We start from the raw sequence: 15,591 nt of genomic DNA on the forward strand, positions 1-15,591 counted from the left end.
GGTTTGGGCTAGAAACTAAGAAAAGCAAATCCCACAGTGTAGGGAAAGAGGAGAACATTCCATGAGCTCACAACTAGGCGGGGCTCAAGATGGGGTTGAGTAAGCGATAGAGTAGTGTTTAGGTAGCATCAGGGCCGGGCCGGACGGAAAGCGTTCGTTCCCGTCCGGGGCGAACGACGAAATCGGCGAATGGGAAGCACTCGCGGCAGGTGGGCGGGCCGTTGGACGGGTGGAGATCATCGTGAGAGAGGTAAGGCGGAAGGTGTCGCGAAGAGGAGAAGGGCAGGCGACTTCCCTTTTTAGCGCGGTCTGGGCCCATCTGCTCCAACCGCGCCCGCCTCAACGTCCCCCACCTCAGCTGGCCCTTCTCTCTCCTTGCATCCACTCATTTCTGTCTCCAGCCCCGGAGTCCATTCCGTGCCGCGGCAACATCCGTCAAGGTGGATGCGGCGCAGCGACATGTCGAAACGCGCGCGCACTTTCAGCAAACAGTGGGCTGATCGCTCCAGCCCACTGCTGCGCATGGAACATTTCCCGCTATTGAATGGATCCATGTCTGACTTGCGGACCTCGGCATGCATAGACGCCCGATGGGCTGAGTAGTAGTGGGCTGCGGGGAAAACAGGCCAGGAAACACCCGCTCCAAACTCAAGCATCTCCGTGCACCCCGACGCATGCACTGTCCCCTTGCAGCTGAACATCTGACTTTCTCTTTGGGCTCGCGGCGACACCCAAGGCGAGAAATGCTCGTCGAGCCGGGTTTCAGCGACACGAAAAGAGAGCGGACAAGCCTCTCCTCAACATAGTGCCGTGAGAGACGCAGAAAACGAAGGCGCGACTCTCGACCGTTTAGTTTGGATGAAAGAGCCTGGGGTTTTTAGGTTGATGTATAGGGACCCGGGGCTCTAGACCCAAGCCACCACCTCTCCGGGACCACGCTCCTAGCTCAATCAGGATAGGCTGCAATCGTCCACCAAACCAACATCGAACGTCTGGGATCGGGATCGGCACCAGAACGAACGCTGTCTCTTGCGTATGATGTGCGCACGATCTGCTGCTAGTCGTTGCTGTCGTGTTCCGGACTGTGGGGGGGAGGGGCCTCGAGCTGTTGAGCCGGGATGGACACATCGGTAGACGTGCAGTGGTTGCGTCAGATGTGCTTCATGAAACTGTGGCCCCCGACCCGCTGGGTAGTTGCAGGGCTGCGTGCGGCTCGAACCTGCTGAAGAATGACCACGATCTTGGGCCCAAAAGGGTGTGACTTTTCTAATCCGTCAGCTCGAGGTCGTTGACTCGTCAGTCCATCATTCAGCAAGTTGCTGCTCTATATCACTCGGTCCCAGTTATTTGACTCCGCACAAGAGCCGAAATCAAGATCTGCCGGCTACTGCCTACCTCCCCACACTAAACCAACGCACCTATAAATCTTCTTAGAGAAGCCAACATCTGAGTCGTTGAAGCAAAGGTAAATTCAGATTACTGCAACCACCATAGATCTCCGTCTCTGGTGATGCGCCTGTCAATGTCATTATGCCGTTTTCACGCCCTTTCCGTGACCGTCACATGGGTTGGGCTGACTGACCTATGGCTCAGCTTTGCTCAAGTCGCGTTGTACTTCAACAACTGGTTCTTCGAAGCTTGTGATCGGAATTCTTGACCTTTATTTTTTCTTGGAGAAAGTAGGCCTTGTAATACTGTGAGCTTTTCGTGTTCACTGAACGTAAATAATGATGAATGAAACGCCTATTGATACTAAATAGCAATATGAAAAAGGATTATCAAGAATCCCTATTTGCACAAACCTTAGCCGAAGTTAAATCAGTAAGTATAGGGAGTGAACTCTCTCATTGATATGGCTTCATTGATCAGCAGCAAATTCATTCCATGCTACCGCTCTGCCTCACCCCAATCTGAATAGTGTACCCCTTGTGTGCATATACGCGCAGAAGAGAGACAACCGAGTTTTCTCAGCGAAGTTTTCCGGACCTAAGCGCAGTTTCCCGTACCGAATGACTGCGGTGGTCAAGTAACGAGAGAAGCACTACCTCAATACCTTTATAAGCTCGTTTGCAAGAGCGTATCACGCGGTCGCTCCCCCTCTCCGCTGATTTCAGCTGCTCTCGTAACTGTGCGGACCTGGCCACAGCCTCTAACCTGAATGTCCAGCTGCATGGGGCCTTGAACAAGGCTTCTTTCTTTTTAAAGCGCCTCAATCTCCGGGTCATTTATGAGAAGAATAGCCGAATATCACCTAAATTTACGAGACTCCTGCAGATCGAACATGGTCGGGAGTCTATCCGTCCGCGTGATTTCTCTTATAGCATTCTCGTAGCTATCCATTCGGTCTATACTGTAAACACTCAAAACATAGATCACTACCAATCAATCAATCACACCAATGAAGCACAGCATCACAGAACGAATACTGAAGAGCATTATCGACAAGTTTCACTGGGCAGCGAGTGCATGCCTATACCTAGCAAATCCAATGGAGGAACAGTGCCTGGCTTTGGTCTGACGCTGAGCAACCGCTGGGTTCACGACTTTAGTGGTCTCACTATGTGCAATGTCACATAAAGCATGACGAACCTCCTAAGACAAAGTTCACTTTATACGAGTCCACAGAGATACTTCAAAGTCGCTCACCGTACTTAAGAGAGCTGTTGACATCTCAGCCGCAATCCATCAATTAGTACCATCCTGGTGCCATCCTTTCGAAGTGGAAAGAGAAGTCCACTAGAAACGCCGACGCTATGCATGAAAACCAACAGTTACCTCACCTTCCTTCTTCGCTCACTTCTTATTCCTCTTTCCGCCGGCGCCGCTCCCTTGACTAGCCACGCTAGCACTCCTACCACCGCCTTCAGCCAAGGGAGCAGGGCTAGCAATCTCCTCCTTCACGCCGTTCATCCCGGCTCCATCCTCCTCGGCCGCATCAGCGGGAGAAGCATCCATCATCTCCGTATCCCCCTGCTCTGTCTTCGTCTTTCGCTCCCCAGACGCCGCAGCGGCTGATGACTGAGCCTGCTGCGAATCGTCCACCTCGCCGTCGGCGTCTTCCGCCTCGCCGTCAGCATCAGCGTCCGCATCCGCATCTGCATCGGCGCCGCTGTCCATAGTAATATCCCTCTGGCCTTCTCCACTTCCCTCAGCTCCTTCTTGTTCTTGCTGCTGCTGCGAGCTTTCTTCCTCTTCTTCCGGCTCCGGCTCTCCCCTCTCCGCCCTCTCCCTCCTTTCTCTCTCCTTTCTCACATTCTCCGCAACCGCAACCTCGCTCTCTTCCTTATCCAACAACTTCCGCAAATCCAACAACCGGTGAATCTTGTTGATCAGCACCTCGAACTCGTCGCACACTGTCGATGTCGGTAGTGCGATAATCTCCGGAATACGCAGCTCCGCCAGTGCCTGCTGGATCTTCTGCGTCTGGATCGTCGACTTGGCCATCCGCAACTTGTGCAGCCGGTCGCTCTTGAAGGTCACTCCGGATGATAGCCGGTCGTGGTGCGTCACGCCTAGCCGCTGCATCGCCCGCGGCGTTAGCGTGCGGGGTGGCTGCGACGGGTGGTGCTGCTGGGCCGAGGAGCCCGATGCACCGCCCGAGCCTTGCTGATTGCCGCTGGCCCCGGGCGTGTTTATGGATTGACGACCGCTCTTGTTCATGCTGTTGGCCGATGCGAGACCGCCGTCGCCGCGGTTGCCTCCAGCCGTCATGGGTGTCTGTTGGCCGGACGGGGTTGAGATTTGGTCGGCGGTGTTGAGTGACAGGCGGCCGTTGCGCTTCTTGCTGCGGTCCTGCTGCAGAAGCTGGTTGAAAAGCTGCGAGAGCGCGTGGCTGGACTGGAACTGCGAGGCCGTGCTGGTGCTGCCCTGCGTCGGCGGTGCGAACAGCCGCTGCCGCACTTCATCTCGCTCCGTTGATAGCTTCTCGTAGTTCGTGTTGATCCGCTGCAGTTCGCCCAGCAGATACTGCTCCTCCTTGATCTCGTCCGCTGTTCGCTCCAGCAGCGCCGCCGCCACCTTCTTCCGCTGCTTCTCCCGGTCTGGGTCGAACCTAGTTAGAATCTCGTGGAGCCCGAATTCGGCGTTCGTCATGGAGGCTATTGGTGTCTTGAGCTCCATCAGCTTTGCGCTGATCTGATAGTACCGCGCCTTTAAATCCTCCATCGTCCTCGGCTTCGGCACGATCGCCGGCGCCGCAACCGCTCCTCCCTCAGCGGCGTCCGGTTCCACCTTCGGCTGTGCCGGCTGCCAGTCGTAGCGATCCGCAATGATGGCCCAGCGGTGATAATAATCCTTAACCGTCTCGACCAGGTAGTCCGTCTCTTCCTTGCTCCACTCCTCGCTACGCAGGTGCGCCTCGTACGTCTCATCATCGTACTCCGGTCCTTCGGGTTGGATGTTAAACTTCGCATACTCGTAGTTCGTCTCGAGTCGAGGTTCCGTCGCAGCCGTGGCGGCGGCAGCAGCGCCGCCGTCCTGATTCTCCGCATCTCCCATGGCTACGTCTCCGTTGACATCGTTGGGTTGCAAGCGCCGCCAATGCCTGAGTATCAAGTCGTCTGTTCGTGCCGGGTTCGTGAAAGGTGTGAGAGCCCTGCCCGCCGTAAAATCAACTCCATCGTCAGCCCCAGTCTCCTTGATTTCGCCAAATTCTTTCTCCCAAAAGAAACTCTAAAGCCCAAGCTTATACGCACCACTTCGCCGCCGGACCCTTATTAGCGCCCCATCTCCTCTTCGGCTGATAGCTCTTCCCTGCCTCAACCACCGCCACGGGCGGCGCGCGCTCGCCATACAGAGCTTGTACTTCGCGGTTGATACCAGCTGTAAAGATTTCCCTCAAGCGTTAGTCCTCTAATTGTCCAGGAAGAAACCCGCACACGTTTCCCAAGCAACCTGAAAGCAACGTACTTATCCGCGGCTTGGGCTGCGCCGTCTTCTGCTTTTTCGCGGGCGGCGGTTTTGGGAGCGCCTCGCCGGGCTGAAGGCCCATGATGTCGCGGGCGTCGTTCATGGACGCCATAGTGGTTTTGATGGTGGTGGGGGTGGGTCGTTAAGCTGAGGCGCACGCGCGATTCACTCGGCGTCGGTCTAGTTGCGCATGCGTCGTGTCTGCAGGAGCGAATCGATGTAGGGCGAGAGTATATTCGAGGGCGCACTTGTCCGATTCGAACGCGTTTGGGTTGGTGAAGCGGCCGGCGAGGCGTTGTCGTCGTCGCGTCGGTGATGGGTGAATGATGGGAAAGTCGAAAGGTGTCGGAGACTCGGAGAATGGACGAAGGTTGCGACGAAATGGCCATCACATAATCACTCACCGCCTTTGCATGCTCACCTTCAACACGACCCTGCGTTTCTGATATTTATTCAGTGGCACAGTCTCGAGACACGAGTGGCTTCTATAGCTGACATCTTAACATCCATGATTTCACACTTGACATCTCAAAAAGATCAACTGTTTCTCGCCTGCTTCGTGAAACACAGGGAAACGTTTGAATGCTCACTTAGGGAGTATCTGATATAAAACGTACAATACGCAAGACTAGACCACAAGATCGAGGGGCCAGATGGAATGGATTGTGGTGACTCCCATGCGCCATGGCAAAAGGTAGGGAAAAAGACTGGTTGAAAAGGGTAAAAGCGAAAAACGGTCCTGAACTCATGCGAGTAAGTCATGCTACACGGCGGCAAACATCCAGTGCGCTTCCACGAGACAACTTTGAAAAAAGAAAAGAAAAAAAAAACTTTCCGGCCGCCCTCCACAACCACCAGCGCCTCTGATAACAGCCCTAGATAATGATAAACCCGTCGAACCATAATGCCGATGACACGTCGATCCCAGAATAAATGCCTTGAAATCCGACATTTCCCGATCAAGAAAAGACGACCAACGCATTCCGCAGACCATTAATTATGTGTTCCGGTAACCTTTACGCCCATCTCAAATTGATTTGGGCCCACTACGCGTTCCCGGGCTTTTCCTCGGTGTCAATGTGCCAGACGACGTAGTTTGGAAGACCGTAGACCTTGTAACCGGCACGCTTGGCCATCTTCGCGAATCCTTCCGTCTCGGCCTGATTTTCGAAAGCGTAGCAAGGGAAGTTGATACCTTGATTGTTGTCAGTTTTTCGTCAATGAACCCCGTTTGTTTGGAGCAACATACCTGAGCGATGGACATCCGCCTTAACCATGATGTTGACGCCACCGATTCCATCGAGCTCAATTTCTTCATCCTTGTTCTCGCGCCAGTCACCCATTGTGGCCATGTAGGTACGCTCGGTCTTGTACTCCTTGTAACCTGCAGATAGTCAGAACGGAAACCACGAATTTTGGGATAAACTCCGTACCTTCAGCCAAGACAACATCCTTATCCAAGGAAGCCGCAAGCTTTCTGCCCTTGTCCGACTCGACCCACGAATTATAATCGAATCTGCCTTCGATATCGACCATCTTGCCGTCTCTCTCCTGGTAGCGGTGGAACCAGATGTTGGGGACCAGAATGTCCCTGTCGTGGGCGACGAAGTCTTCAATGATCTTTTTCGGGCTGTCGACAATGTCCACATCGCGCCAATACACCCACGAGTGCTCCGGCTTCAAAGCGGCGGAGAGCAAGTAGTTTCTGGCGCGGCCCATAACCTTGCGGCGAGGCCCCTGCGCTTCGAAGCTATGCCTGTACTCAACATCCTGGCTGGTCTCGACGCCGAAATCCTTCTCCACAATCATGGTGCTACGGAAAGCAACATTCTCATTCTTCTGTACACGCTCGAGCTCCTTGGCCAGCACTGCCAATGTATCATCGCTAGTGTCAGAAACAAGGAAGGCGAGATCGATGAGGTGATGCGGATAGGTAAGCTGCGACAGGAGGTCAAAGTGTTGGTTGATGTAGTAAGCAGCATCGCGAAGCGGTGTCAGGATGAGGACACGCTCCTCGTTCTGGAGAGCCTTAGGAGAAGACTTGACAGGATTGAGGTCGATGCGCTCTATTGTGGTGGAATTGACCTCGATAGGCGTGTGGTGGTTGAATATGACGGGTGTGGTGAGGTGGGCCATCCATTTCTCGCGTTCGTTGGCCGACATATCCATAGGGGACTTCGAGGGGCCCCAACAGACGAATCTGGCGAGATAGCAAGTAAGCCACCGCTGCACGCACAATCGTGCTCAGTTGTTTCCTGCATACCTTTGCATCTCGCCTGCAGTGTCGCTTAAACCCCTCCATATTAATACTATGATGCCGGCAACGGCGACGAAGAGAAGAAAGCGTGTGCGGGTTATGAAGTGCCAGACAGCTCGTGAGGGTGGCAATCGAGCTTTGGCAGCCTTCCAGTTCACTCCGCCCTTGGGGAGAAGCATGGTGACTATTCAAGTGGTCCGGGGCGCTCGCAGAGGCTGGGGGAGAAGAAAGCAATCGCCCGCGCCGGTCAGAGCGATGCGAAGAGAAGCGAAGGTAACGAGCGTGGGCGCGTGGTGCGTTGTGGCGGGAGAGGGGGTTGAGATCGCGGATCTGACGGTGCAGGTCGCCTGTCGCTTCGAGGCAACGTTGGCAATGGTCAGGGACTCGACGCTTCGGCGCAGGGTGGAATTGCGATCGACGGCGGGCCGGGGAGTGCCTGTGGTGAGAGCGTGAGGATGCGCTGGATCGTGGTTACTGGAGGTGAGCACCGGCGGGCCAGCGCAGCATCATCGGAGTCGCTTATCGCTAACGTTGCGATGCGCAGCAGGAGCGACGGAGTGCTGCGCGCCGGTCGCGAAGGAGGTCCGGCTGATCACGTGCGGCCCGCTGACGTGCCTCCCACCTCCTTTTCTTCTGCACCCCCAAAGGTCAGCGTGGCGGTTGGGCGTGAGCGTGTCTTGCGGCCCGGCAATTTCATGTTTCCACAACGGTTGCTGCCTCCGATCCACGACAAACGAAAGATCCATAGCACGTCCCTTGCTCCCCCACACGGGCTGCGTATCCAACGGTCCGGTAGTGCGCGTAGATCATGTATTTAAGCCCATGCTCTCGTATCCCCAGTATAGCTACTCTAGACCCGCATCGCAAGCCGCGGTTCGTGCGGGCGGAGGAGCATCTTCATGAGCAGTGAGCGCACTGCCGCAACCAGTCTCTTGGGAGGTTGGCATGGCCGCTTCCTGCCGTGGTCGCCGGGCACCTGCGTGGTGCGAGGTACTCCATGTGCAACCCGTTGTTTAAGCCCGTATATCGCCGCTAGCCTCCACCATACTACGGCCCAGCCCTCAAGCCCGTGCATCATCTCGTCTCGGAATGAAAGGATTGCGGTTCGCATCGTACATCGTGTTATGCTCCCGCCACCGAGCGCTCAATGTCGTCATTGCTACTGACAGTTGGGTAGGACTTGGCATCAGCCCACCCGCATAAATCTTATCGTCACCAACATACGTGAAGCGCCTTTTTTTTTTTTTTCAGTCAATTCAATTTGATTTCTCAGGGAGGCTGTTTCGCACTCCCAACGCTATCTTTTACAGATCTCCCTACCCGAAAATAAGAAGAAAATTACCACCATTAAGCGCCAGCCTTGTTAGCGCGGATCCTTTGAAATAGCACCACACCACACACACAACAAACCCGAAATTCAACAAGGCCGTCCCGATCGTTACCGAAAATTGTTAAGGTCCAAGCTGAGAGAATAGGCATCGTTCAGTCCGAACCTTTGGTTTCTTTTCCTCCCGAGCTCTTTCACCGTATGACTTGACAAGTGGAAAGCGACGTTAAATGCTAGAAATGGAGGAGAGGGGGAGGAAGAGTATGATGCGCTCTCAGGTGAATTTAGGAACTACAGCCGGAAAGATGATGCTCGATGTTCGCTGATGCCGCCATGGTAGATGAAACACTAGACAAGGAAGATGCATGCCAGAAGAGACAGAGAGAAAACCATGCATGTCGCTCCAAGTTGATGAAATGCAAAAAGCAAAAACGACGTATCCAAAGCGCAATGCGTAACGGAGATATGATATATTACACGAAAGCAAAAAACACCACCCGAACTTTTCCGATGCCAGTGGGTGACCATTCCCATTTTAAGCCGTGCCGATAGTGCGCCGTTTGCATGATGATTGAAGAAAATTCAAGACACGTGGGTGTCTCTTGGGATATTCTGGACTAAGCAGGCCCAAGTGACCAGCAGGAAGGGTCGAGGCGGAGGTCATCGTGGGCGAAGAAGCGAAGTCGAAATCCAAGGTATCTAAGGTCGTGAAAAAGGCTGGAGCCGCAGTCTAGAAGTGGAAACATGTGCTTCGAACGGTAGGGACCGTGTTTTGTTGCGACCAGACGGGCAAAGCAAAGCCGTCTTGCATTCAGTAGGGTGGATACGTCGGAGTCGGGCTGGGTGACGTCGACGAAGACAACGGGGTTGGATACCGACCGTTCTTCCGATCCTTGGCTAGAGCTTCTGCCTCTTTCCGCATCTCATTCTCGAAGTACTTTTCGATGGCAGTGTCCTCATCCTCCAAAGCCTTGATCAGCTTCTTCGAGTTTGCCTCAAGTTCGAGCTCCAGATCCCTCATCCAGGCAATGTTGGCCGCGGTCAGATCCGATTGGCTTTGCAAGAGTTGCAGCATGCGTTGCTGGTTGTTGTACTGCTTCAGCAGCAAAAGGTCATTGCTCCGCGCCTCCTGGTTCGTCTGCTGAAGGATCTCAAGTTTCTTGCCATCCAGACCCGAGTTCTTCTTGTTGTTTGTGTTGAGGTCCGTGGTTGCAAACCACCCCCGGGCCTGCTGACGAATCTCCATCTTCTTGTGTTCATGGCGGAGAGCGCGCCGGGAACATTTCTCCCTGTCGGCCTTGTTGTGCTTCTGAAGCTCCTGCTGAAAGGATGACTTTCTCGACGCCACCACCGATCTCCGACGGGAGGTGGGCTTGGTGACGCCGGGATAAGCCACACACGAGCCACGACGAGAGGGCGGGTTAGATCCGCAGGAGAAGGAATCGAAGGAGCTCCGGGCACCGCTTCCACGACGAGACGTGGAGCCCGGTTGGAAAGTGTCGTCATAGCCGGCGCCGAGGTGTCTTGCATGAGGCTGGAACGGATGAATGAAGCGGAAGTGGCCGCACGAGGAGCACTCGGCTTGCGCCGAGCTCAGGGGTGCGCCACAGCGGGTACACTCGTCTTTGATCTGCGCCGAGGGGAAGGATGGCGTTGCGGGAGTGTGGAGGGCGCCCTGGGTGGGGGATGGCGCGGCCGACTCGAGAGCACCACGGTCCTTCTGCTCGAAGGAGTCCGAGGGCAGGCGGGGACGGGCGCCAAAGGACTGAGAGGGAGGGAGGTGATGGAGGGCGGGGCGGGAGGGAGCAGCAGTTGAGAGGTGAGTGGCGAAGCCTCTGGCGGCGAAAGCAGGCTGAGCGGCAGCCATCTCAGCGCCCAGATTCAGGTCGTGGATGGAGGGCAGGCTGAAGGCGGACAGGCGGGGCGGCATCTGCTGGCCGCCGTCTGCAGGAGGAGCAGTGGCACGAGTCACCATGATCGGTGGGTGTGGTGGCAGGAGAGCACAAGAGTAGACAAACAACGCTAGTTGAAGAGAGTGGAGGAGCAGCGCGGGTGCAACGAGCGCGGCAACGATTAGACGAGCTCCCGGAACGCTCGAGAGGATAGATGGAAAGACTCAGACTGGACTACGGACTACAAGGAAGCGGCTGCTTGGTCTTTTAAACGCCGGTGCGGGCGGTTTGGGGGTGCTTGGACATGGATGCTCTCTGGACAGCAAGGCGAAGCGAAGGCCCGGCTGCATCATCTGGCCGCGTTGAGATGCGCCATTCAGCAGGTCGAGGTTGCAGTGGGGAAAGGCAGGCGGCCAGATCAGACGCGGGCGGGCGGACAGCTTCTGCCAGGCGGGCTGTATACGGCACCGGGGTGTCACTGGGCAGGCAGCTGTGCAGCTCCAGCTTGGTGGGGGCGCGGCACATCGATTGGCAGCTCTCTCGCAGTCTGCGCGCCCTTGCGTGAGGCAGGCCTCTGGCGCCCTTCGGTCAGACATGAGACAGCGCGGTGGATGACACCAGCTCTCATGCAAGTCACTCGCCGCCCGTCTCCCCGCGCCGGCCGGGGCGGCCATGACGAATGGCAGGCGCTCCGCGGCCCATAGCGCGACGCAGGCACACATCGCCTGCTGGCCGATCTGCCGCGCGCAAGAGAGCAGCAGCTCACCGCTCGGTGTGCGACCCCCGCGCGCGCTGCAGCAGCTTAACGGCGACTGGGGTGCACGGCAGCATGGGTCCAACGGTCGAGCAGAAGGGCCCGTAGCGGCCATGAACGTGCAGCCGGCAAGCGGAGCCTGAAGTCCTGCAAAATACGAGCGATCCCATCTCACATCCCCAGCTCGACCACCAGCCGGGCTCCAGGCGCTGCTGGGCGAGCGCGCGCAAGCCGGCGCGGCCCAAAGAGGACGAGATGCCGTCTCGGGTATCGGATCGTGCTGCACGTCACCCCAGAAGCGATGGAACAGGTAGCTTCAGAGCTCGCCGGGCGATGCGGCGCCGTGCTCCTGATCGATGCTGAGGGCCAGATGCGGCCGAGCCACCGCGCAGCCGCCCGATAATGACAGGTTCCACCGGCGGCGGACGTTGCACAGAGAGCCTGATATGACCGCCGGCAGCTGCTCCGCCCAGGTCCCCGCCTGCCTCCAGATGCGCGCCGGCATGTGCAGACCCTGGTCACCACCCTAAGATCAGCAGGCATCGCATGTCAGGGAGAAATGATGCGAAAGATCCCGTACGCGGACGAACGCGCCCTAAATGCCCGCCGCCGGGCGTACGTGGCGTGTAGGCTCGAGGTACTGCGCTAATTTTGCAGGGGAAAAAGAAAAAAAAATAAGATGCAGAGGGAAAGGAATGGGAAAAGATACCTGGAGCCGGGTTGCTCGAGTCAGTCGAGCCCGCGCGCGCGCTTTGAGCCCAGTACGCGCCCGCTTGGTGTTGAGGTCGTTGTGCTCCCGTCCGCCAAATATTGCCCGCGGACCGGCCTCGCCAGCCCGCACCGCGGCATGTGCAGACCCTTGTCACACCCACCTGATCAGCAGCCGTCACGTCAGGCAGCGAACGATGCTTTTCTGCGCGACAACATAGACGAAACGAGCCTTTGCACATTGAAAGAAGCATTAGGGACTGATTATGAATAGATAACAAAAACACCCACCGCCGATGCGAAAGAACGAAATCCCATGTGCACCCAGAAACGATGAAATCAGAAAAATCCCCCGAGGGCTTTTGTGTACTGCGGCGGCTTGGACGCTCCGAACGAGTAAAATTTTGCTAAAGCACCATATTACTTCAAGCCCGCCTCCGCTTCCCCGCGTCCCCTGAACCTCTGCTAGACCCATGCGCGTACGCATGCGCTTCATTGAACCAAATTCCCGAACAGACGTTGTGCGCGACCAGGAGTCTCGTAAGAAATGCCCAACATAGACTGTCGAAGGGAATTGAACATTCCCTGAATTAAGTGTAGTCTATTCAAATCGAGAACATGAAAAAGAAAAACGCCAGCACCCGCTTCACCTGGTCACCTTTAGAAGAAGCCGAGCATGGCAGCGAGGACACCAGCGGCACCGAGACCAGCGGCGTTGGTGACATCGAGGTGGCCAGCAGCACCAGTGCTGGTGGACTTGGAGGAAGAGCTGGAGCCAGTGGGGGTAGTGTCGGCACCACCGGGGTTGGACTGGCTGCCGGCGCACTGGAACTTGCCCTTGATGACGTTGCTGTTGCCAGAGAGGGACTTGAAGTGCGAGCAGACGTCATCAATGTTGCTCTCAGACTGGATGTTGAAGGCACCACGGACGTCCTTGAGGCTCTCAAGGGAGACGCTGAATATCAGTTAGCATCAATCTCGTTTCTTACTTTCTGAGGGAAAACTTACTCAGTCAGGTTGCCGGAGAAGTCAAGAGCACCACCAACGGTCTCAAGAGCAGGGAAGGAAGCGTTGTGGAGCTTCGGGTTGTCGGCGATCTGGAAGCCACCGCTGACCTTCTCGAGAGCGTCGAGCGAGATGTTGGTGAGCTGGCCGTTGCCAACGAAGGAGAGCGAGCCACCGACGGTGGTGAGGTTGGCAGCCTCGTAGGACTTGATGCTGTCGCCGTAGAAGCCGAGGGAGCCGTTCAGGGAAGCCAGCGAGGGGGTAGAGATGGTGCTGACGTTACGGAAAGTCATGTTGTAGGCCCACTCGAGGTTGGGGAAAGAGGCCTGGAGGTCATCGGCGTTGGCGGACAGAGTAAGAGCGTCCTTGATGCTCGTGAACTGGACGGTGATATCCTTGAGGTACTTGTTGTTGGCAATGAAGAAGGTCGAAACCTCCTTGAGCGCAATGCCGTCAAGAGAGCTCAGGAAAGTGTTCTGAATGTTGACGGTGTCGGCCTCCTTGACACCGCTGGTGAAGGAAAGCTCGGAAAGAGCGGGCAGACTGCTCCACTCGATGGCGCCGACCTTGGTGAGCTTGGGGAAGGTAAGCGAGCCCAGGACAGTGAGCTGGTCGAGGTGGAAAGTGTCGACCTCCTCGAGGCTGTCGGCGCTGAAGCTGGTCAGCGCGGTGGCGTTGGTGGCGATCAGGTCGCCGTCAATCTTCTGAACACCGTCGAGCGAGACCGTGGTGGCATCCGTGGCAATGGCAATGGAACCGGTGAAGGTGGAGCAAGAGGAGAGGCCGGTGGCACCAGTGGAGATGGTGGTGGTGGCCGAAATGCTACAGGAGGCGGCTGTGGGCGGAACGCCGTTAGCACAGAGCGCAGAAAGAGCACTTGCGAGGGCGAAAAGGGGAGCAGATATGGGAGGTTGCTGGCGAGGGAGAACGTACCCTGGGCACCGGCGGCCGCCGCGACGACGGGGAGAGCGTACTTCGCGAACATTATCGTTGACAGGCGAGCGAAGATCTGGTCTGGAGAGCGGAGAAGAGTCAGCTACTGCGACAGCGCGTGGTATATGTAGCGATCGGGGGGCACGGTGGAGTACGCACGGTAGTCGATTGGGGTGGCTGACGACGCCTCGGGGATAAATGGGATGACGGGTGTGAAGATGTATGGGTGAGCGAGCGTCAAGAAGTTGGAAGAGGAAACGAGGGAGAAATAGGCGCAGCTGGGCAACCGACGAGGATGGAAGGCTCGCTGGAGACGTGGCTGAGCGAAACGAGGAGGTGGGAAGAGTAGTGTTTTGTTGAAAGGAAGGCGAAGGAGGCCGGGAAAATAGGGAGGTTCGCGCAGCAGCGCGCTCAGGAGCGAGCGGCGGCGCTAGGACGGCGGCGCTGGCCCGAGCTCGAGCGGCCTGGCGTGGCTTGATTCGAGGTTGATTCATTAGCGCGGCCGGTGCCCGCCTCTGGCGATCGCGCTTGCATGGAGCATTCGAGATGGAAAGTCTCGTCCAGGGCAGCGAATTCGCGCGTCGGCGAGCGCGGCGACCGCCTGCCAGCACACAATGGTTGACGTCGCCCTGGCGCCTCTCCCAGCCTCCGCCCCGCGCGATGTGGGCGAGGAGGCGGGAGCCAGCACGAACGAGCGTCGCCATTATTACGAGGCCCTCCACTCTGCCCGCCGGCTGTGGCACTCCGTCAGCTTGCCGTCGCCTCACCGATGACCCCTCGCTCAGCTCTGTCTCTGCACCACCCAGACGGTTGGCCCGGGCAGCCGCCGCGCGATTGGCCAATTCGACCAGCTTGAGCATCGCATGGGGGCCCGGCGGGCGAATCATGGAAGGGCGCGCTAGGTGCTGTCATGGGTCTCCGCCAACGAGAGGCTCTCACAGCCAAGTTTCGGCACCGTTGCAGAGCTCCAATTGGCGCCCGGCTTGCTATCAGAATTACCATCGCCCCAAACCGCGATGCCGCGTGTGCCGTGGGCGAGACAAACCCACTCAGCTCGCCCACGATGACGCTGCTCGCCGTCCCTCATGGCCGCTAACGCTTGCGGCCAGGCCCTGGACGGTGCTGTCAATGCGCAGAGCTATTTATCGTTTATGAAAACGGATCACGGGCCCCCGGGGGCGCCTGCTGGAGTCCTGGCACCGCTAATTTCGGATGCTGCGCGAGCCAGGCCGACCATCCTCGCCGGCGTCGATTTTTCTATGTATCTGGCGCAAGTTGCAACGGTAGGAGCGAGCCTCTTCATCTCCGCCTTTCTGCGCGGACGTCAATCATACCATCCTCCGCCGTCGCCGCTGGCCGCCCTTGCGGGCGGCCATATCATGATCTCCATCGCTTGGCGCCAGCTCCGGTCGAGCGTCGCAAATTGCACGAGAGTGAAGCATTGTTGCGTGCCCTGGCTCCAACGGCTCGCAGTACGCACCCTGCCGAGCCTCCTCGCCGCAACCGGTGCGTGACGCTTCCCCGATCGGGTCACCACGCCTCCAAAACGTGGGTGGCACGGACAGGGCCAACGAGCATTCGCTCGTGTGCGTTGATGAGATCGCGACAGGGCGGTTCGAGACTGCGGAAGCCGCCCGCAAGCGCTCGGCGACGGCCAGAGGCTGCTCCTCCGCGACAGCAGCAACAACAACAACAACACTGAGGGCAGCAGCAGCGAGCGACCAGCACGGCGCCCCACTCCTATTTCCGCTATCACGATGGCCTCGGCTCAGCTGCACCACTGCTCCCGCCAGCCAATCATCGCCGA

At 57.2% G+C, this 15,591-nt stretch overlaps 4 protein-coding genes across 4 annotated transcripts; all 4 read right to left on the bottom strand.

The window, feature by feature from the left end:
* Window positions 1-2,793: 2,793 nt before the first annotated feature.
* LTHEOB_1282 (DNA methyltransferase 1-associated protein DMAP1) lies at window positions 2,794-5,020 on the bottom strand (the record flags this gene model as incomplete). The annotated part of the gene is made up of 3 exons (XM_035509729.1): window positions 2,794-4,543; window positions 4,695-4,821; window positions 4,909-5,020. 3 exons carry the CDS (start codon window positions 5,018-5,020, stop codon window positions 2,794-2,796), a joined length of 1,989 nt encoding a protein of 662 aa, XP_035367629.1.
* A 934-nt stretch (window positions 5,021-5,954) lies between these two features.
* On the bottom strand, window positions 5,955-7,344 carry LTHEOB_1283 (Glycosyltransferase family 62; the record flags this gene model as incomplete). The annotated part of the gene is made up of 4 exons (XM_035509740.1): window positions 5,955-6,103; window positions 6,158-6,292; window positions 6,342-7,108; window positions 7,172-7,344. 4 exons carry the CDS (start codon window positions 7,342-7,344, stop codon window positions 5,955-5,957), a joined length of 1,224 nt encoding a protein of 407 aa, XP_035367630.1.
* A 1,959-nt stretch (window positions 7,345-9,303) lies between these two features.
* Window positions 9,304-10,467, bottom strand: LTHEOB_1284 (the record flags this gene model as incomplete). Its single annotated transcript, XM_035509751.1, has 1 exon — window positions 9,304-10,467. One exon carries the CDS (start codon window positions 10,465-10,467, stop codon window positions 9,304-9,306), a length of 1,164 nt encoding a protein of 387 aa, XP_035367631.1.
* Window positions 10,468-12,506: 2,039 nt separating this feature from the next.
* Window positions 12,507-13,836, bottom strand: LTHEOB_1285 (GPI-anchored cell wall organization protein ecm33; the record flags this gene model as incomplete). Its single annotated transcript, XM_035509762.1, has 3 exons — window positions 12,507-12,801; window positions 12,855-13,686; window positions 13,785-13,836. 3 exons carry the CDS (start codon window positions 13,834-13,836, stop codon window positions 12,507-12,509), a joined length of 1,179 nt encoding a protein of 392 aa, XP_035367632.1.
* Between the last annotated feature and the right edge of the window lie 1,755 nt (window positions 13,837-15,591).

Source organism: Lasiodiplodia theobromae, assembly GCF_012971845.1.
Source record: "Lasiodiplodia theobromae strain AM2As chromosome Unknown scaffold_3, whole genome shotgun sequence".
Taxonomy (NCBI): domain Eukaryota; kingdom Fungi; phylum Ascomycota; class Dothideomycetes; order Botryosphaeriales; family Botryosphaeriaceae; genus Lasiodiplodia; species Lasiodiplodia theobromae.